General features: G+C 41.2%; 1 protein-coding gene across 19 annotated transcripts in view; it reads left to right on the top strand.

Annotated features, from left to right (window-relative positions):
* BBX (BBX high mobility group box domain containing) overlaps positions 1–21,150 on the top strand; it is a 154,053-nt gene that overhangs the window by 124,005 nt on the left and 8,898 nt on the right. For 16 of the 19 annotated variants that reach the window (XM_075514854.1, XM_075514863.1, XM_075514871.1 and 13 more), the window contains 4 exons: positions 2,663–2,811; positions 10,538–10,627; positions 17,995–18,192; positions 18,851–19,043. In XM_075514854.1, the coding sequence (XP_075370969.1) occupies positions 2,663–2,811; positions 10,538–10,627; positions 17,995–18,192; positions 18,851–19,043 (630 nt within the window). The remainder of the gene's footprint in view (positions 1–2,662; positions 2,812–10,537; positions 10,628–17,994; positions 18,193–18,850; positions 19,044–21,150) is intronic. The other 3 variants (XM_075514754.1, XM_075514770.1, XM_075514898.1) reach the window with 3 other exon arrangements.

Below are 21,150 nucleotides of genomic sequence, written 5' to 3' on the forward strand. Positions count from 1 at the left end.
AGTGTATGAATGACAATATTTGTCAGAGTGTTACAGATTTATTTAACTGCAGGCGTAGTTGTTAAATCTGCTTAGCCATTCATACTTACTTGCAAATTCTTGAAGACTTCCAATAATCTGAATTCAGAGGGTGAAAATGAATTAAAGGGGTAGATTTTCCACACTTCATGCTTAAAATTGTGATGCGTCTCCTTTGTGCAGGCTTGCGGTAACCTTTTTTATAACCTAAGCTGTGAAAGTTAGATGCAGCTCACTTTACAGCAAAGATACTAAGTTGATGAAAATCTCCAAGTCTTGTTTTCTTGGAATAGTCAAGAAAAATTAATGGAACACTTCTTGTATTTTTAGTGCATTGTATGTAAGTTTAGTAAATATTTTTTAAATTTAAATTGAAAGATTGAAAACTTCTTACACCTAGTGGTGTGAAAACTGATGCATCTCCTAGCCAAAAAAAAGGTAGTTACAAATGATTTATTCAAAGTAGCTAAGAAAATTGTGTAAATAATTAATTCATTTGACAAATACTGTTCTACCATCATTTGCTGGCTGAATGGGGAAAATACATATTTTCCAATCTTGCTTCTTGATTCAGTTGTGTCATTAATGAATATTATTGTAGTGAACTCTGTAAAGGCAGAATCGGTAATTTGTGGAGCATAAGTGCTGGAGAAGGTATCCATTATCCCTGTTCATTGCACTACCTGATCTTTTGACTACTTGAAGAGCTGGCTTTACCTCTACCTGCTCCTTCTAACTCTTTCTGCTCCCTTCAGCATCACCTTTCAGCCTCATTTTGTGTGTAGGGGGAAGGGCCCTCCCCCCTTTGGAATTACATCTTTCTCCCTGTGTCCTCTTACCACCTTCTCCATCAGTAGTTGCCTACACTTCCCCAATGGTCCCTGTCAAGTGTGCTTTGTCCACGTGCAGCCCACTGCTTTGCTGAGCAGTGCTCTGCTTGTGTGTATCTCCTGGCAGCACGAGGCTGTACAGCATGAAGACCTCAGCTCAGATGTGTGTGTCTAACCACGCTTGTGAGATGCTCTGAAAATTCATGGCAATGTGAATGTTTTGTTTGTTTGTTTTTTAATAATTAATCACTGACATAGTGATAGCAGCACTCTCCACTGCCTCCATGTTGCACGAGCTATAAATTACTAGCCAGGATAGCAGCTCCTCTGCTTTCAGGGTGGGTCCTTCCTAACTCGAGCTGCAGCCCCTCATATGCCCTTGGGGCAAGAGACTAGGCAGGTGGCAACAGGCAGTGGGAGAGGAGCTGGGGCAGAGAATGGAATTGCATGACAGCTGTCAGAGCAGAAAATTGGCTTGTTTTGTGGTCGTCAGGGAGCGTCCGCATGGAAGGAAAAGGTAGCAGTACCAAGCACCACTAATATCAGATAACTTTGTGATTTGAAGACAAAACAAAATGTGTGCGCACACACACAAAAAAAAAAAAAAAAAAAAAAAACCAACAAAACAACCCCCACCATGCACTCAGTCTGCCAAGAGCCAAGGCTGTATTTTAAGATGGAAGATTGCTTACCAAAAGAAGTAATGATTACAAAGATAGAATGAAGTAAGTATCGTTCTGTGTACCAAAGCTTTCAGAACGCAATTTGTTTGAAGTGCTGCTTCAGAGAGCAGAGAGAAATACCGTGTTTCTTGTGATACTTCCAAGTGTACAGTGTGTAGGGGCTGGCAGTCATGCCAACTTTTGTCAAGGTCAGGTTTTCCATAGCAAACAGAATTAAAGAGGAGTAGAAAATGTCATTGTTCCCCTGCCATTGACAATGCTATTTATAATCTGCCTGGCTGTGCGCACTGCCTTTTATTAAAATACAGTTCCTTCCTGTGCTCCTGCCTGGCTGCAAAAATTTGCTGGAACAGAGTGCTTATACAAGACAACGTAGTCATTACAGCCAGAAATGCCATGCCATACCATCCTGTTTTGAGTGGTTTGTTTTCATCTGGCTATTAGGAACAACAATACCATGTCTGTGGATTTCTTGAGTTGTAGGTAATCTAGTTACTTCAGCCCAACCTGAATGACAGTATGAGGGATGTTGAGTTTCTTAAAAGTATGAGCTAGTTGCATTTTTCATCTTGCAACAAATAAAATATGAGGGGAGGAAATATAATCACTCAGAACAAATCCAAAGCTAATTCCCACCCCAAAGCATCACGTTTTAGAATATCCCCAGAAGATTGAATAGTTTGAAGTTTTTCTTCTGGTTTGAGTTGTTTTCATTCCGGTGTAGGGACTTTTTTGTGAAGATACTTTATTGGTTTGTTATTTATTGGTTTTATTGTCTTTTTTTCATTCCCCTCACAGAACAGACAAATCTCCTGTGCAAATCTGTGCAGCAAACAGAGCTACATGTCACCAGCGTGACATTGATTCCCCCTCCCTGCCCAATTTTAATATATGCAACTAATGTAATCAGTTTATACTGAGTTACAAATGCAGAAGCTGGAGTGTACATTCTCATCCCAAAGTTGGATTAGTATATACTAGTTTGATGTTTACAGCGTGTGTGTGCTTACCTCTTTCCCACTCTCTCTATGTAGATAGGTATGTATATACACACACATGCTCCTAAACAATATATTTTTTTCTCCAGAAACGGAGTTACATTTAATTTGATTGGTTTTGTTTCCCCTTTAGCTTAGCAAAGTTGGAAGAAGAATTTGAAAAGAAATTCAACAGCCTCCCTCAATACAGTCCTATTACCTTTGACAGGAAAAATTCAGCTGTTCCAAGGAAAAAGAGAAAGGTTGGAAGCGGCTCATCTGAACAACCAAAATCCAACAAAGGTAAATTACCATGTGCGATACATTCTTAAGCAACAACAATGCTATGATAAGCTTTTTTATACTTTCTGGTTTTACTGTTATATGTGAAAAGTGTGAAGTCAAAGAAAACATTTTTCTAGCACTGAAGTTAGTTGGTTCTCACCTGGGTTAGTTTTCCTGATTTTCATGCTGAGCAGAACTGGTTAGAGTTTGTACATGAAATATATTCATCGTGGCAAACAAATTTATCAAAAACATGAATATTTTTGAGGTAAATGAATTTGACAAGTTTTCCCAGGAGAAAATGGGGAAAAAATGGCAGACGATCAAGAGGTTATATTGTGATGTTTTTCAAAATGTAGTTTTATGCCAGTTTGCATTTCACTGTAATTTTAGGCTGTATAAATTAAAACATAAGATACCAGAGATGTCTGAATGAAATATTTGGATTTTTTTTTCATCAAGATTTTAACTCTCTATCATAAGTTTGGAGCAAAAGTGTCCTGACATGATAAAAAAAAAGGTTAGAGGACAGGAAAACCGATTCCATACCCAGCTCCATTGCTGAGGCTCTTGGAGGGAGAAACTCATGACATGTTTGGCTGCTTTATATACAAACAACCTGTGACACAGGGGTGGTAGAGAAGTAAGAATATGGTAGGGAAAACTACTTTTAGACTGTGGCAGAAATGTTGATGCATACATACAGTACAGAAGCATCACAAAATGAAGGAATGATGTGCCAGTAATCCTGCAAGATAAAAGGATGCTCAAAAGAATCCTCATTATGCACAGTTCACAATATGAAGCTGGTTTCCTTTTCTGTTACTATGGTAGTTCCACCAACTGACAGGTTTTCAGATATAATACTGCTATTTGAGCCAGGTGACCCTGGATTAGATCTATGCCTTTTAAATGCTTCACGAATAATCACATTACAGTATGCAGGATTGAGCAGCTGTTCTTTTCTAGTGCATGCCAATTTTGGTATTGATTTTGTATTTATATAATTACATGTGGAACAGTCACTTTTGCAAAATTAGACTTGTGCTAATACCAAGTGAGTTCTGCCTTCAAATGTCTTTCAATTTTTGTGGTATATATTTGACAGAACTTCTTCAGTGACCGTGACTGAATTGCTTTAACCACTGTATTATCATACTGTAATTAAGCAACATCTGTTGGGAACAAGATCTCCTCATCTAACGTGATCTGGCAGTTGAAGTTGTAATAGCAGCTCCTTCGATTTCTCGCTACGCTATTTACCTGCAAGTGTCTTATATGTCTAAAAAATTTGCAGGCCCTATGTTGTTTGGGAATGGCACGTTAGAATGCTACCTCAAGTCAGGTAGCCCAGAACTGTGTTCTGCTTTTGGCTAGGTTCATAAGTAAGAGCTTTTAATTTTTATCCTTGTTTGCATCACTTAAAAAGCTTAGGAATATATTCAGCTATGTCTCAAGGGAAGGTCAGAAACATAACTGCAGGCAGGTTACAAGCCTGATATAAGTAGTTTTGGCATAGCCCTGCAGAGGAGGCCATGGAGCATTTGCCTCTAGCTGACAATAAGGGCTCTTTAAACTAAGCCAGCTGACTTTGCACTGAAGCAGATGGTAAACAGTCATGAGAACTTTTCCACCAACTGAGCTGTGGGGTTGCAACAAGCAGCCCCAGGGCAGGAATATCTGATCGTGACACTGCTGTTTCTGTAGTGAACATCTAACCGCAGCCCCAAACTAAATCCAGACAGAGCTAGTGATATCTGCTCCTAATTTCAATGAATGTTGAATTCACTCAAGTTAGCTGGGCAAGCTGTCAGCTTGTGTCAGTCATTCCAGCTCCCTGGAGAGTGAAGTTCAGCTCTCAAGAGGTAGCTGAAAAACTTTCCGACAAACCATTTTTATTTTGGAAAAGAAAGATTGCTAAAAAGTAAATATTCCATGGCAATGGGTCAATTTTTAATTTGTTTTATTTCGTTAGGATGCTTAAAACTAGGATACAAGTTGTCAATTTGAAATGACCTGAACCAAATTGCATACAAGCAAGCTTACTAGCTTAGTAGGGAAACTGTTCCAGCTGAGCCAAACATTCATTAAGCTGAATCCTCAATTTAATTTTGTGGTGTACTGACAGGCCACTCAGCCTCATCATGCTATTGGCTTGCCTGTGAACTGTGACGAGTCCAAAGATGGTTAGAGAATACTGACCTCCAAAGGTGTTAAGCATACAGGTCTGCGAACTAGGCTCCTGCAAGTATTGCAGGAAATTAAAATGGCATATTGTACAAAATGATAGAGCTTGGTTTGGAATGGCTCTGGGTTTTTTGAATTACCATGGATTTTTATGCCATCAGAATTAAACAAAAGTGACATCTTATTCTTGCAATGTGATGAGCATGAACCATGAAGGGTCAATATAGTCTACGGGTGTGACTGTGTTGGGATGTCTGAGACCTTAACTTTGCTCTGCTGTGCTCTGCATTACTGTGTTGTGTAGAGTTGTTTCTGCTGCTTTGCTCTTCCTTGGGGTTGTCTCTGTAAGGTAATTAGAAGAGATGTCCAGCACACAAATAGTGCCTACTAGTGTTTGGGGCCTCTGGATATTTCCAAAAGACAGATAATAATCACTGGGGGTAGGTTTAGTAAAAACACTTTAAAATCATTCCCTGCTTTTTTCTGAATGAGCATGTGCAGGATCATAGACTTCCCAAGCATTCTCAGTTCTTAGATAAGTACTTACTTTTTGCAGTCTACAGATCAGTGCCTACTAAATTACATTTAAAATTTGGAAAATAGGTTGGAGTGCTGCACAGTAAAACTTCCCCAGGATGTTAGGTAAATGAAAATGGATAAATGTTTTTGTTTGTTGATTTTGGGGTGTTGTCGTGTGTCCCCCGTCCCCCCCACTAGGGCTGTATGCCTTAATATGTTTTATTTTGGAGCAAATGGTGGCAGATTGATTTTCTGTCAAATGTCATTAACCTATACCTACCAGAGGCCTAACCCAAACAGCCAGGGTTGTCAGGATGTTTTCCTACTCTGAAGCGGTAAATGAGTGGGTCAGTGCCCACTGACTCTTTCCATTGTGCTTGTCATGTCCAGTCCTCCCTTCAGCCAGTTCTTTTCGTATAAAAACACCTGAAGAACCCTGTAATGTGAAAGCTGTTTCAAATCCACATGTATAAGGGAAAATTTGAGCTTTTGTAAATGAGAGGCAGCTTGTTCCCTAGAGCTTTCCAAATTGTCCAGATTCTGCTCCCACTGAAATTAATGGGGGTCTTTCTTCAGCGGGACCAAGACTGAACAAGCCGTAAAGCTTTGGCAAATTCTACCATAAGCATTTTGAACTGGGAGTGTGCATATACAATCGTAATGTCACAAAATGGCTGAAAAATGCAGCTATACTGAATCTGTGCAGATGGCCTGCTCCGACATTTGCTGGAGCTGTGACTGATTTCTGGTTTTTTTTTTTTTTTTTTCTTCTTCCCAATGGCATGTGTGCCAAAACATCCCACCACACAGAAGTCAGCAGTCTGCAGTGAGTCACTAATCTGCTTGTATGCAAAAATGAGCAACAGGCATAGTCATTATTTCTGCCTTGTGCTGTGAAGAAATGCTCACTTATACACTAAGCACTTCACTAAAGCTTTCATTTTGGGAAGGCAAGGAGAGGAATGCATAGTGTGCTTTTATTTGAGAAAGGGATTTTCTACAATTTTTTTTGTCTGTGGCCTCTAGGACTAGAAATAAAGCATCAGCTTAAAATGGATGCTTCTTTGTGGCATTCCTCTTGGTCTTAGCTTGGGGGCTTTTTGGCTCAGTTCAAAGTGTTCAGATGCCTGGAGATCACATCCCGTAATGTTCCAAAGATCATGACCTAAAAATACAGCATCGTCCTCCTGAGAAATGCAGAAATGCACAGACCAAATCTGTTTGTTGGTTTTCTTACAATCATGTTGAAGTGTTCTCTATTTGATCAGGCCCTTTAAAATAGGGAACTTTGTGAGAGCAGAGGGGGTGTATGCCCAGAAATGTGGAGGAAATGCAGTTATGGCTTGTTACGTATGGTGGGTTCATTTTCTTGCCTGCTGCGTCCCCAAGCAGCTGCCGTTGGCTGTAGTGAGCGTTCCCAGGAGGAAATCCCTACCGCCCTCAGTGAGCACAATGGGCAAGCCAGGGATTAGCAGGTGGTTAAATCCTGTGGCAACTGCTAAAGTGCTAGGGAAAGGAAGAGCCATGTAGAATATTTCCAATAGAGAATGATGAGCAGGAGGAAAGGACTTTACACTTGCAGATGGGTCTATAACAATAGCAAGAAAACTGACATTAAAAGTTGGGGGTTTTTTTCAGCTTTCTGTAGGAAATCACATCCAGGGTCCACTGCTTGACAGCAAGCCTTTTAGGGTAGTTAGTTTTTTCGGTCATGGATTTTCTCTGGATTGAATGTTGACAAGTGCCATTTGCTCAGAGTCTTGGAGTGCTTGCCTGCTGTCCCCATGAAACAGGTGTAGCCCAGCCATCCCTCCCAAAGAGGAGTAAACTCCTGCACGGGTGAGTGTGCCTAAACTGTGCCCCTGGGGCACCTGCTAGTGAGAGCCTGAAAAGGGATATTAACTCTGTCCCAGCCAAAACCAGCACATGATCTCAGGAATGCCACCTTGTTCAGCCTTTCCTACATGCAGATGTCCTCTCTGGTCCAGACTATATTTTGCCTTCTCCATATTGGTTTCGTTCAGTTACCTTCTATTAAAAGAAAAGCTCTGGTTTTCATATCTGAATATGCCATGCAAAGGTCCTATATTTGGCAGTTCATTGACTTTGGCCTTAATCTAAAGGCAGGATGGGATGTTGCAATTTTCGAAGAGCCACCAGATAGTCTATTCAGTAATTACTACACAATTTGTATGTCTAAGTGTGAGAGTGATTGTAATTTGGCTTTTCACAGAGGACAGTGAGCGTATCCTCTAGTTCACTCTAAGTAGTTCAGACAGGGAGTGTGGATGAAGTTTCTCATGGAGTCAGAAGTTACATTCTCAGGTCCGAGTATTGACATGTTGACCTATTTAGCTGTTAGCCCATCTTCTCTGTCACTGCATTTGTGGCCAAAGGACATTCAAGTGTCAATGGGCACTGTCTCACAGGAATAACAGCTAAAAGGGTAGGAGACTGGAAGTTTCCTTATGAAAAGGCAGTTTCTCTTTTGATCCCACTGAAGTTAATGTCCTTGGATTTTCCATTTGGGAACAAAATTTTACATGCAAGTGGAGCGTGCCTTGGAGTATCCTATATGTTGCAGATACAAACTTATGATAAAGGTACCTTGGATGGTAGAAAAGACATGAAAGACCCAGGTTTCCTTCTTCATGCCATGCTTGTCATCTTTTTGTGAGTTTTTAGTCTCAGTTATTCTGAGTTGAAAGTTAGAATTGCTGGCACTGGCTGACTGTCTATGACACTGATGGAAATGGTCTATAGGGTGCAGGATGAGCTGTAGAAATGGAGACTTCTGTGATACTATGTAATGTGTTGCTTATTCCAAGCATCTGCAAAAATCGCTAATTCACTACTTTAAAAAAATAATAACAAAAATGTCGTAAGAATCATCTAGTTACGTACCTCTGCCTCTGTTGTCTTGTGGAACTGTTGTGGGAAGACTTGTCTCTGTTGATGTGGATGAAGTCTTTGAGCTTAGTATTCAGAAAAACTTCGTTTTTTCACTTAAGCTTTCCCTTACTTTCCTAACTTAACCTGCCTGGGCTTTTTCATTCCTTGTTTTGCATTTTTATTGCACTGACACTAGACTGCTTATCCAACTCTGATACTCAGGAAGCTATTGTAAAATTTGCAGAACAACACTTGAATCAGTTTGAGTGAATATGGCCTCTTTTATTGAACTTTCTGATGTTTTCTATACAAGTTCTAGTGAAGCTATTCAGATACAAGCTGATGTTGCCTAAGATGGTGTCTCACTTGGACTTTATTTGGTTTGTTGTTTGACTTCTAGATTTTTGGGAGATTACTAATCTTTTCCCAAAGTTTTGATTTCTTCAGTTGTAAAAAAACAAGTAGCATTGAGCCACAAAGCCAACATGTACAAAATCTTAGGGTTTCTATGCCTGTTTCTGGCTGGATTTTAGCTTTCTCTCCGTAATTTTCAATATTATTCAAACAGCCTAGTGCCTATGAATGGTTTTCCCCCCATAAGACTAGATCCTTCTTCCATGTGCTACACACTTTTCTCTTTCTTTCCCTGCATATAAAGAGTCAGTGATGGCAAATCGCAGGTGCATGATGTAGACTTACCTTGATCATGTGTTACTACATGGTTGCAGTTGTGCCTCAGTATCCAATGTGTGTGTCTGGTTCCTTTTAAGGATGAGGAGGGGTGGAGGAGGCTGGTATTTGTGGTGGGTAGAATCCTGTTCCAAGTCAGCTGCAGATGGGAAGGACACCCTTTTGTTAGGCTGTAAGCCGTCTTGTCACCTGCAGTGCATCTCATTGCTGTTTGGGCAGGCCTGTTCTCAGCTAGCCTGAAGACTTGCTTGCCTGCTATATCTTTGGAAATAAGATTTTAAAGTGCAGTTTCTGAAAAGTAACTCCATAAAAATGGCTTTGCAGTGTAGAGATTATGCATCTGTTATATCTTTGGTCTGTTATGTCTTACGTTGCTGCTGTATCACTGTTTACTCCATTAATGAGACAAAGGATGGCTTCTTGATGACCTCTGCTAGTGGCATGGTTTGTGGTCTGATGTCACATAAAATGTCTTCTGACTACTACTACAAAGACTCTGCTATCAAAGTAGCAATGATACCATGAGCTGGGCATAACCTCACCTTCCTCTCCTGGGAACTTTTACTTCTGCGCTTAGTATAAACTCATTTCTGGTCACCAAAAAAGGTAACTCCTGCATCCTGTGGTGGGTTGGCCTTGGCTGGTAGGTAAGCCCTGTTGCTCACTCACCCTCCCCCAGTGGGATGGGGGAGAGAGTTGGAAGGGCAAAAGCAAGAAAAAAAAACCCTCATGGGCCAAGATAAAGACAGTTTAATAAGTGAAGGGGGGTGGGGAGAAACAAGTGATGTAAAACCAGCACTCACCACCAACAAACTGATGCCCAGCCAGTCCCTGAGCAATGACTATGGAAAAAAATTTCCCCCCAGTTTTATTGCTGAGCATGACATCATATGGTATGAAATACCTCTTGGTCAGTGTGGGTCAGCTGTCCCAGCTATGTCCCCTCCCAACCTCTTGTGCATCCTCGGCCTGCTCGCTGGGGTGGCAGAGTAAGAAAGAGAGGTCTTGATGCTCTGTAAACAGTGTTCAGCAGTAACTAAAACATTGGTGTGTTACCAACGCTCTCTTGGTTGCCAGTCTAAAACACAGCACCATCCAGGCTGCCTATGAGGAAAGTTTACTCCATTCCAGCCAAACCCAGTACACATCCAAAAGAAAGCATATCTTTAAACAAACAAGCAAGAAAACCCCTTGTTTTATTGTATGGCTAAGCTTTCCTAAGATTATCATTCTCCAAAATGCTTTGTATGTGCTTAAGCATTGGGAGCTGATGGGTTGAAGTACAGCCTGCTGAAAGCTTCCAGAGTCCATTCTGGTGGAAGGTCAGGTTTTGTGCTTCCCCATTAAATAGCGTCCTGTATTAGTGGAAGGGGAGGTTGTATAGTACATACTGTGACTGTTGTACTCTTTTGTAAAACTGCTAATTAAAAGTATGTATTATTAATGTTGTCTGTAGGTTCATTCCTGTCTCAGAAAAAGAACTTATTCCACAAAATTGTCAGCAAATGTAAGCACAGGAAGGAGAAGCTTAATGTTCCGGACACAGGTACTGGTGCATTACTTAGTTAAGGTTTTGGGCCGCCTTCTCTCTCAATTCAGTCTCGGGGAAGTGCTTCTAGACAGAGGCTACTCAGCTCTCTAGTCTTTGGTTGCTTTGTTCCCTTATTTCCCTGTCTGCTTTGATTCCATTAGCTCCTGGCTCCAGTTGATCATATTACCTTATTCCAGTATGATGCCATTTTGTTTTTAACTGGCATCTCCCTTAATTACAGTTTCCCTGCTCCAGATGCTGTGCAGCAGAGCTGACAAAGGAAGGGCAGTTCCACAGTTGGCCCTGAACTCTATCTTCCACAGCTCATAGCTCTTCAGTCCTTTGGTTCCTCTTCTCTCCATCCCTTCTATATCAGAGACCATATTATTTATCCCTTTGCCAGAGCATTTATCCGTGTCTCTATCTCCTCTCCCTGTGAGTTCCTGCTTTCTAGAACTTTGCATACTGCAGCTGGTCAGGATGTAAGAGCTTGTTTCTGCACCATCTGTCAGAAGTACTAACCTAAACCAACCCTCCCTCTGTAGAAATCTTAACCAGCTTTCTGTTTGCCTCAGATTGAAGATAACTTCAGCAGTTTTTTAAGTTATGTCCTGGACTTGCTCTGCTTGCTGTCCTGCTGGTAGCTCTCCACGGTCTTTTTGTTGTTAGTGTTGCGGTCCTGCATACATATGTACTCGCAACTCTGAGGGGCATTTTTAAGTGTACAGTATGTACAGGGTTATAGCTTAGTCTGCTTCCCTGACCACCACCCCCCCCCCTTTTTTTTTTTCTTTTGTAGTCACATTGCCCAAATTATGCCCAGGCTGTTCCTTAGCCCTTCCACAGTAGAATTCTCTCCCACATCATCCCTGTGGTGTAGAAGAGCCTCTCTGGTTGTTCTTACTTAGGTAGCTCCATGAATGTCCTCCTTCCCCCCCCCCCCCCCCATATCTGTCTCTCTTTAAGATAGTAAAATGACTGTCCCCATCTCCAGTTCCCCCAGCTACCTTTATGCTTAATATCTTTCTCTAAGGCTTGGCCATGTTATTTTCTCTCCTTTCCTGATGCTGTGTTTTGTGTCCTCTCTGGTGCACATACACTATTTTCCTGCATAGGCTCTGCCAGCTCTGCTGCATTTGACAGTGCAAATATTTTGAAATTACTTGCTCTGTTACGTTGTATTTGTACAACAAACATGTTGTGGGAGTCACTCATGGGAAGTAACTATCTTGCTTCCATGCTGGTGTGAAAAAGGCATCACACATTAACATAGCTTCTTTTGAGTGCCATTCAGATTTTTGTCCCTGAATTATTAATAGACCATGTAAACTAATTAGTAAGAAAAATGGGTGTTTAAATTCTCCTGTGGGAAAAGAAACAGAAAGTATTTAATACATGATAGAGTAAAAAATATAAATATCTTAAAATCTGCAGATATAAAATGTGGCTAAACAAAATGTCAAAACTTAAATTTGATTAAAAGAAACCAGCCTGTTTTGATATAAAGTGAAGTGTGCGCTATGATCAAAGAGTCAAGCCTGGCAAGTGTTGAGTACCCTGGCCTCATTCCAGCACAACACAGAGGCATGTCCTTGGAAGTTAAGCATGTGAATAATGTCATCATGTCTAAACATTAAAGATGTGTCTGTGCGTTTGCTGGAGTAGGGCCAGTTTGCCAAGTTCCTCCCAAGACTGAAGCAAAGACACGAGGAACTTACCAGTCTTACACAGCCCACGTAGAAATCATCAAAGGAAAGACATTGGATATATATGTTGGTGGGGAACTGCATTTTCTCTGAGTTACAAAGGGGAAAAAATCTGGGGTCTTGCCTACTCTTAAGTGTACCATGTAGTGACACCGAAAGCAAAGCGGTGATCAGCAAAGTGCAGTGTGGGTATGGCCTTGGCAGGCGGCGTACAGCCTCGCCATCATGTGCTGCCTGTGTAACTTCATCCTTTCATGAGTTCCTAGGCAGCGGGGCCCTCTTTGACTTCACCGTCCCATATTCTGCAGCATTCAAGCTGGGAAATCCCAGCATCTTCATTTCGATTCAAATATACAAGGATTTAGTGAATCAAATACTAAATGAAAATTTCAGCTCCTTTTTGTGGTTAGTCTATACTTGGGGTGAGTCACAAGTCTATAATGTGTGCTTTTGGTTTTTATGGAGTTAATTTTGCTGGAGGAAGGAGCTTGAATATTCTTACAGCTGGAGAGGAGACACTTGGAAGGGTTGCTGTCAGCAGGTCATGCTGGATTCATGTTTTGTCATCTTGAAAATTGTGTGCCTGCGTGCATCAGTGTTTTGAATGAAGAAAAGTAACTGCAGTGAAGGCAAATTTTGATGTGATTGGATCACATTGTCTGGATCTGTCTCTGTTTGAGTATATGACTGAATTTTGACACTATGTGACCACGTCATACACAGCATCACCAGTGCAAATCACCATATTATGAGTTTGCAGGTGTTTATAGAGATAGATACAGCCCAGTAAAATACCAGTGGACATGCCACAACCGCTGCTCTTCCTAGGAGAAAGCACACAGTAATGCAACTGAATATGTTAAGAGATATGTCACTTCCTTAGGAAGGCTGACAGAAGCACAGCTGGACCCATCCCTGTTTGGGGAGGTTGAACACCACTCAGCTGAGAGGTTTATTTTCTACCACTCTGTCAAGGCTTTCTGGTGGGAAGCAATACTTTAAATAACAAGGGGTAAGTCACAACCATTGCAGGTACATTTAGTGAGCTGTACTGAGGGCTCTTACATGATTTGTGTAACAACCAGATGCCGTGCCGGCCTTTGCACCAGAAGGGGTGAAGAGGAGATGAACATATCCACCAGTCTCAACACTAGCTGATGTGTGAAGGAGCCCTGTCTCCTGTGGCTGGTAGAACTAACTGCCTGCTACTGATTCTCCCCATCAGCTCTCCCACATGCACATCAGTCTGTACAGCCTTGGCACACGTGTTTGAGAAAGAACAGAAAATGCAGAAAATAAGCAGAATTATCTTTTTTTTTTTTTTTTTTTTTTTTTTCCCCCCTGCTGAAAAAGCCCTGTTGTGTGGGGCCTGCAGCCCGTAGGGAGCCAGCAGCTCTGTGCCGCTGTGCCTTTGGCATCCATCCAGTCTGGAAGAGGGCTGGGTCAGCATAGTCTCTTGCATCAGAGCTTTCCATCCAGGCAGCTGTTCCATACACCTGGCTTGACCATCTGCTGCTTTGTCAGCAGGTGTGTCTCTGCTTGTTAGTCCCCAGGCCTTGCTGCAGCTTTGTGTGCCGCCTGACCCCATGAGTGGTATTGCAGCAGCATCCTGTTGTCAGAAGAGCTGGAATTTCCACCAGGGTATAGGTCAGAGTGTGCTTGGTGTCACTTCCTTGGCAAAGTGGTTCCCCAGGCTTGGGGAACTTGAAGCTTTGCTCTGCCTTGCTAGGCTTCCCCTTTTTAACTTCATAAAGACCACTAAAGCGTTACAGCCCACCTTTCTTTCTTGATACCAGCGTGCTTAGACCCACAGAGCATTCATTCTCCACTAAATGTGGTTAAACTTCTGCAGTGCTCTCTTATAACAGATAGGCATCGCTGAAGAAATTCTTTTAAATATGTCTGTGTCTTGCTGGGGTTCACACTGAAAAGCTTGTCCTCTTCTGTGGTGTGCTGAGTCAGTCCAATTGACTTAATTTTTCTCGTTCACAAAGATGGGGGGAAATAAGGCTACATGTACTCTGCATGTCTGCAGGATAGGGTAAACTGTCCATGCTAACTTTTAACAAATCCAGCTCAGGAAACCATCTGGCATAGAGCTCTAGATGTTTTTCTCTCAAAGTCATTTTTGTCACTGCCAGAAGGCCCACATCTTCATATCATGTGCTCAACCCTGCTTGCAAAAATAGCCCTGTAGTTCTGCATGTGCTACTGTCGTGAGGAAAGCTAACCATGTAAATACCTGTTTGCAGGACTGCAGAGTAGCTGCAGAACCTCATTTCATTTCTAGACAGCATTCTCCTGAAAATTAGCTGAGCTCTACATGGGACAGCTCTTGAACACAGGACTGTGTGGAAACAGAAGGGACGTGAAATAGAATAAAGAAATTTATTAAAGAAAAATACAGGGAATTAAACTTGTTTAGCCCTGTCCTTTCTGCACAGCAAAACCAAGTCCTGGTTTGGCGCATCTGTATGGATATACCTTTGTCAGTTGAAGCAATGGGGTGCTGTTCCTCTTGAAGGAGGTGGGGGAGGACCCCTGTTAGCACCTAGCCTAGCTATACGGTTGTTGAGGCATGGACTCCTTTCTCCTCTGGAGTTCAGTGCAGAGGGTCTTGTGAGTGAAGCCTTTGTGTGATTTCCTCCAAGTTAGGTTTTATGACTGCTTGAATAATAAACTGTAAAGAAGTCAATGAAATGATTTCTTATCCCAATATCCATTAAGACTGCTAGAGAAGAAAAAAGAAGCTCTTCCCTTCAACACCCACACTGCACCTACACACACACAAAAACATACTCATTCATTGTTCACCTTTAATCCTTCCTTCTGCAAAACTGGATGGCAGCAGTGTTATGATGAAGTGATAAAGAGCTTGCTTTAGAGCTAGAGGAGAAAAAAAAGTAGAGGACTCTCAAGTCTCATTTCAAGGATCGAAAAACCTTAAAACATGGAGAGAGAATATACTTGCTGCATCCTGAGTTTGTCAGCCACCTTCTGCTATTTCTTAGTTAAACACACCAACATCATATACTCCTCCTTATATCCTTAATAACTATCACCTCTTTTTATTTTACCTGTCAAGGTTTTTTCTTATCTTTAATTTTTTGAGCTTTTTGACGCATACAATATGAGAAAGAAAACAAATGTAAAAGGGAACTGTCTACTGTATTGACCAATCAGGTTAATTTCTAGTGACCTGACATGGCTTGTAATATACAACACATCTAATTAAAAACATACCAGATCAGATTTGTTTCTGTTGTATGTTGTTTATTGTTCGAAGTCATGTCTTAATATTTTTATTAAATGTAAAAAAAAAAAAAATTACCTGTATTACTAAGATTAAAGCTATTTAAACTCAGTCAAACTAGAATTAAACAGCACTGTCAAAGTACTGTCTAATTAGAGCAAATGCCCAAATCAGAATTAACAAATAGTATTGGACTATAACCAAACCATTACATTAATACATACTCAATGCTTATGAATTCCCAAATAAGAAATCTAGAGAGAAAGCTGCCCATTTAATTATACATTCCAACTAAGATTTTGGTCTTGGTCAGCGCAATAAGCTTATCTGAACGTCTCACTATTAGCCCAATTGAGTTACTTGAAAGTCACATTTGCAGTCATTGGTGCTTCTACTTAATTGGACTGTTATGAGGCAGACCTTTTCTTGTGATTTCTCTTGCTCTCTTTACAAAAAGATTTCTCTTTGCTCTCTTTATAAAAACTTTTGCATGGAAAAGCAGAGCTTAGCTCTGCTCTGGAAAGGTTAGTAGCTATAGCTAAACATTGAGAAAAGCTAATTGAAGCTGTGTGCTTTTTTTTTTCAAAATAAAGAGCATGCACAAGTTCAAAAATGTTTTACAAGATAAGATATGAACATGAATTAAGGTTTGGAACACTTCAAAATGCTTTTACACATATGTACTAGATCTGATTGTATTCTTATGCCATAAAACATTAAAAGGTCCCGTCCCACTTAAAAGAGCAAAGGGCAATAGCTAATAAGATAAAATGTGTTACAGCTATTCTCTTCACCCAGTCCACGTCCTCGCACGGTTAACAGTTAAAAGTTAAAGAAGCTAGAAAAAGATAGAGGTTGTATTAGCCATATCTTTGAATAGGAAGCTCATTAAATCTAAAAAACAAACAATAAATACACAGTAAATACACACCAAAATGAAAGAGGGCAAAGGCCATGCAGACTGCTTGGCTATTGTGCATGGTTTGTGGGGTTGGGTGCTCCTGCATGACACAACCAGTCCCGTTCAGTGCTGAGCCCTTCTGAAAGAGCAGTTGTTTGCACTCCGGCTTGAGTTTTATGCATGTAATTTTTGCTGGTCCTACCACCCAGAAAGTGAACAAATGGGTCTTAAACATTTCTTTAAAATGGGAAGAAAGATTGAAAGAAATTGTGGGGAAGAGACAGCTAACTGTAGACACAGTAACAGCTGTGAAATATATAAAGGACTGTTGAAGGAGATGGGGTATAACCTGATGGGTAGTAAAGAAAATAAGTTGGAAATGCAGCAGGGGAGATGAGGTGCAGGCATTAGAAAAAAATATGTAATCACTCAGGGTGGCAGTGCACTGGGAAAAAATACCCCAAGGACTTGGTGCAGATGCCATGAGTGCTCCCAGTTTCAAAACAGGTTAGACGGGCATCTGTAAGAAACAACTTGGGCATTCCCTTTGCTACCTGTAGTTTCTTTCTAACGCGAGCTTACGGTGATCGCAGATGGTGTAGGCCTCATAATACTTTCATCACAGGAGGAAAAAAAGATGTCACAGATTGAATTCATGGACTAAGTGATACCCTATGGTATCAGCAGTATGGCTTATTGAATCGGAAATTACAAACGATTGACGACTACGTACTGATCTCAGACTTTAGAAGCTTAAATACATTTTTTGATTGCTGTCTGACCAATTCCTTCATGAACAAGATTAAAGTGACTGTTTAGTCAGGTGACAATTTGTCATCCTGTTCTACTTCAGGGCAGAAGGCTACTTCAGAACACCAACACTGGTACCGTTGAGAAAGATTCAAACTATTCCTTTCTCACTCTCTGACTTTATGTAGGCAGTATTTCCATCACGGTATCCCGTGCTTGCTTTCTTTTTTTAGCATTCTTTTCTTCAACTGTGATCCAGCTCTGCTTTTCTATTTGCTGCCTTTTGGGTGTTTTTTAAGGTTTATTGTTTTGTAAAAGGCAGTATTTCCCTCTACTTAGGAAATACGAAAGACTGGGGGTTAGTCAGGAATTCCTGAATTCTGCTTGTGAGTCTGTCTGTGAGCTAAGATAAGCTTACGTGAGGACCATTATTGTTCCTTAAATACATTTGGTCTCTTAGCTAATTGCTGGCATCTTCTGTTGCAGAGTGTTTATACAGACTGTTTGATACACTGCTCCCACTGAAATGCTACTGCCAGTCTCACAGTTTTCTTTGCAAATACTAGAAACTTGAACTTTCCAGGATATCTTTAAGAGCTGATGCTAGTATTCCCCTGCAAATATCTGCAGCATTCTGATCATATCTTGCCATGGATTATGCTCTGAGTACCTGTGAGGGAAGGCTTTATGCAGATAGATGCAAAATTATAAACGAGCATAGCTAGGAGCTGAATTATTCTACATGTAAAACTGCATTTTTATCCTCTTTCAGCCATACTCTCAGAAGACAGAAATTCCAGTGAGTCTGCCTGGAAGAATAAAATTTCTATATCTGCCCTAAACACTCCAGAGCCAGCAATGATGCATGAGCCTTTAGTTGGCAGCCAGAAGAGGAAAGCAAGGAAAACTAAGATCACACATCTTGTCCGAACAGCAGATGGTCGAGTGTCACCAGCAGGAGGGACACTGGGTAAGGAAACTGGAGTTCAAATTTTGTTAAACCTGAATGGTTGGAGAAGGTTTGGGAGTACAAGAAACCTATCAGGGAAGTATTTTTCAGTTCGCTTGGTTTCATACCTGCTTAGCAAGGTAATTCCTTAAAATAGTTATCAATCAACTGGAAATCAGCGTGTCCATAATGGCCAGCTTCTTTTGTTTGAATGCCCAAATCTGTCTTCTCTCCCTGGATATTTCTAAGAACTAAGAGTTCATATAGAGAGAAATGGAAAATGGTTACCTTTCATAATTTGTTTCCACTCCAGCAAAGAAATTATACAGCACCTAGTTATAGGATGTAAAAATGAATTCCATAATATGACAGTCAGTGCCACAGTCCTTGCAGGAGTCCTCTGCAGTTAAGATAATCTTTCAGGACACAAAAGCTCTCTTGCGTGACCTAAAAGATCAAACTCATTTGTATGCAAAATCAGTAAACTGCTTCATAAACCTTAGTACTGTGCTTCTGCCAATCGCTTGGGTCAGAAGAGGTTGCAGCATGAATTGGATTACAATTGCAAAATCAAAGTCCTAAAGGTAAAGATTCTGTTAAGAGCAGACTAGTCAGTATATCGATGGGCCGCTGTGAATTTAAGGGCTAGATTTGCAAGCTTAACTTTCTTTTATTGCAGAGGAGAAGCCAAAAGAGCTGCCGCAAAGTACTCTTCAAAAAACATCAAGTGCAGAAACAGATTGCAACAGTGAATGCTCCAGAAATGCAGAGACAGAAGAAAATCATAGTATTACATCAGATATGCCAGCGGTGTCTGCATTTTTTAGCTTAGCTGCTCTGGCAGAAGTAGCAGCCATGGAAAATGTACACAGGTATGGTTTTCTTTTCTCCTTGTTGTCTAAGTAAGTAGTACGTGGCTGCCAGCTTGTTCAGAAAGCATGTGAATTGCAGATGGTTTAATTTGGCCTGTGTTTCCTCTTCCACAGCTTTCTATGAACGTATGTTTTACACCCGTAAAACATACATTGCTTAGTAGTGTTAAGTCTTCACCTAAATGACAATTGCAATCTATTTCAGTAATCAGTAAAATGATCCTCCCTGGTAAGCTTACCTACCAATTTTTGTATATAAACAGGTTCATATGCTCCTTGAGATCCTAATGATTGAGGATTTCTAATTATCAGATGCCATTTGTCAGATAATAGCAGATTTAAATAGCTATTGCATGCTGATTTGCATTTTTCAGTGGCCTTAAGACTGTGGAGAGAATTTCATATAACTTCAGCTGAAGTTTTTATGTTGAACATGGCTGAAGGAAGCACTTGTTATTTTTACTCTTGTGCTTTGGTGTGTAGGAGGCAAAGCATCTGCAGAATGGCATGGGGCAGAACAACTCTGAGTGATGGAAAGCCACGTTAGTTTGGGTTGGTCCTCTCAGTTACTGAGTAGACCGTCCACACAGATAACGTGGAGAACGCGCAGGTTACTTAGGGCTGTTGGATCAGTTCAGCATGGTCAGATCCTGCATGCTAGGCCTGTGATGGGAGGAAACCAATGACAGCAACTCTTCCTTGGCTCTTAATTATCCAGTGTTGTTCTTTGATGCTGCAGCTTATCAGAGGTGAAACCCCGTGCTTTCCTGCAGCGGAAAGTCAGTGAGGAAATGCTGGGCCAGTTTGAAACCATCACAGCCTCTGCAAATGGCGTTTGACAGATTGCTGGCTGCCTAAGAAACTCCACAAGGCAGCGGCTGATGAAACCATTCACAACCTCAGTTTACTGTTGATCTCGTGGCCCCCATCGGCCACCCTAGTCCTGTGTGTTCAGGCTGCGCATCAAACATTGAAAGGCTTTTTAGAAGCTCGGGCCCTACAAGAAAAAAGTCAGCTGAACCCAGCCTGCTAGCTCTTCTCTGCAGAAGCTGTTGTCTTGCTTAAGCAACATTGTTTTGGGTGAGAAGTGTTTTCACACTGGAGTCAGCCTGGCCTTTCCTCCCAGCATTGCCAAACAAGTGTCTGCTATCAAGACAGCAAAAGTCTGAACTCGTTTCTGTCATCTTCTGTGGTCAGGAGCCACAAAGCGAGACTTGGGGAAGTGCTGTGCTAAGCTCTGCTCTCACTCACACCAGCGTGGTTTCATTGATTTCCATTAACAATGACCAGAATTGCACAAGAGCAACAGGATTCACTTTGCTGTGTTTTTTTCCTCTTTGTCCTCTAAGAGTTCTTGTCCTCTTCTTGTCCCTGTTGAACTAATGTTTTACATAGCCTTCTGTTAGTGTCTGTCTGTCTTACTCCCACCTTTTGTCATCTCGTCATGCAGCTAGACCAGTGCAGCACCTTCCATGAGGCCTGCAAACACCAAACCAGCAAATGTCCAGCAAGCGTTGCAAATTCCAGCTTGTCATCACCCCAGGGGGAAATGACAACAGGGGAGGACTCTTTCCCAGTAGAAACTTAGCCATGTCTCTTGGAGACTTGGCAAATGGAAGTCAAAACAAAAACCTAAATCTGATGGGCTAGATGCTTCTCTATTTTCTACTCTGTCAACTGTTTGTTATCTTTTACAACTCACTTCTTTATTTGCAAATAGCCAGAAATGAGAACAACAGCATTAGAGGTTTGCTCGATGTGTTTCTTCAGTGTCTGAATTTAATTATTAAATAATTTCACAGACCCTTGGGCCATGGAAGCCAATCTCCTTTTTACCTGTAATTAGAGCTTGTTGGGAAATGGCAGCGTTGTTTCCATTTTGAAGGCTTCTGTTTAGCTTTTTTTACCTTGTGCCTGCCCCAGTTTAGTGCTGTGAGCCTGAGCTGCATTTTGTGCCAAGGCCACTTCATTGCACTCCGGTTGTGCAAAGCACATCGGTACCTCTGTTTCTGCTGGGGTCTTAGCTGTGCCGGAGTGAGTTAAAGTGGCCCTTGTGTAAATAAGAAGTGGGCCCCAGATTTTTATTGCTGTAAATGACACATACTGT

Source organism: Mycteria americana, chromosome 1 (assembly GCF_035582795.1).
Source record: "Mycteria americana isolate JAX WOST 10 ecotype Jacksonville Zoo and Gardens chromosome 1, USCA_MyAme_1.0, whole genome shotgun sequence".
Taxonomy (NCBI): Eukaryota; Metazoa; Chordata; class Aves; order Ciconiiformes; family Ciconiidae; genus Mycteria; species Mycteria americana.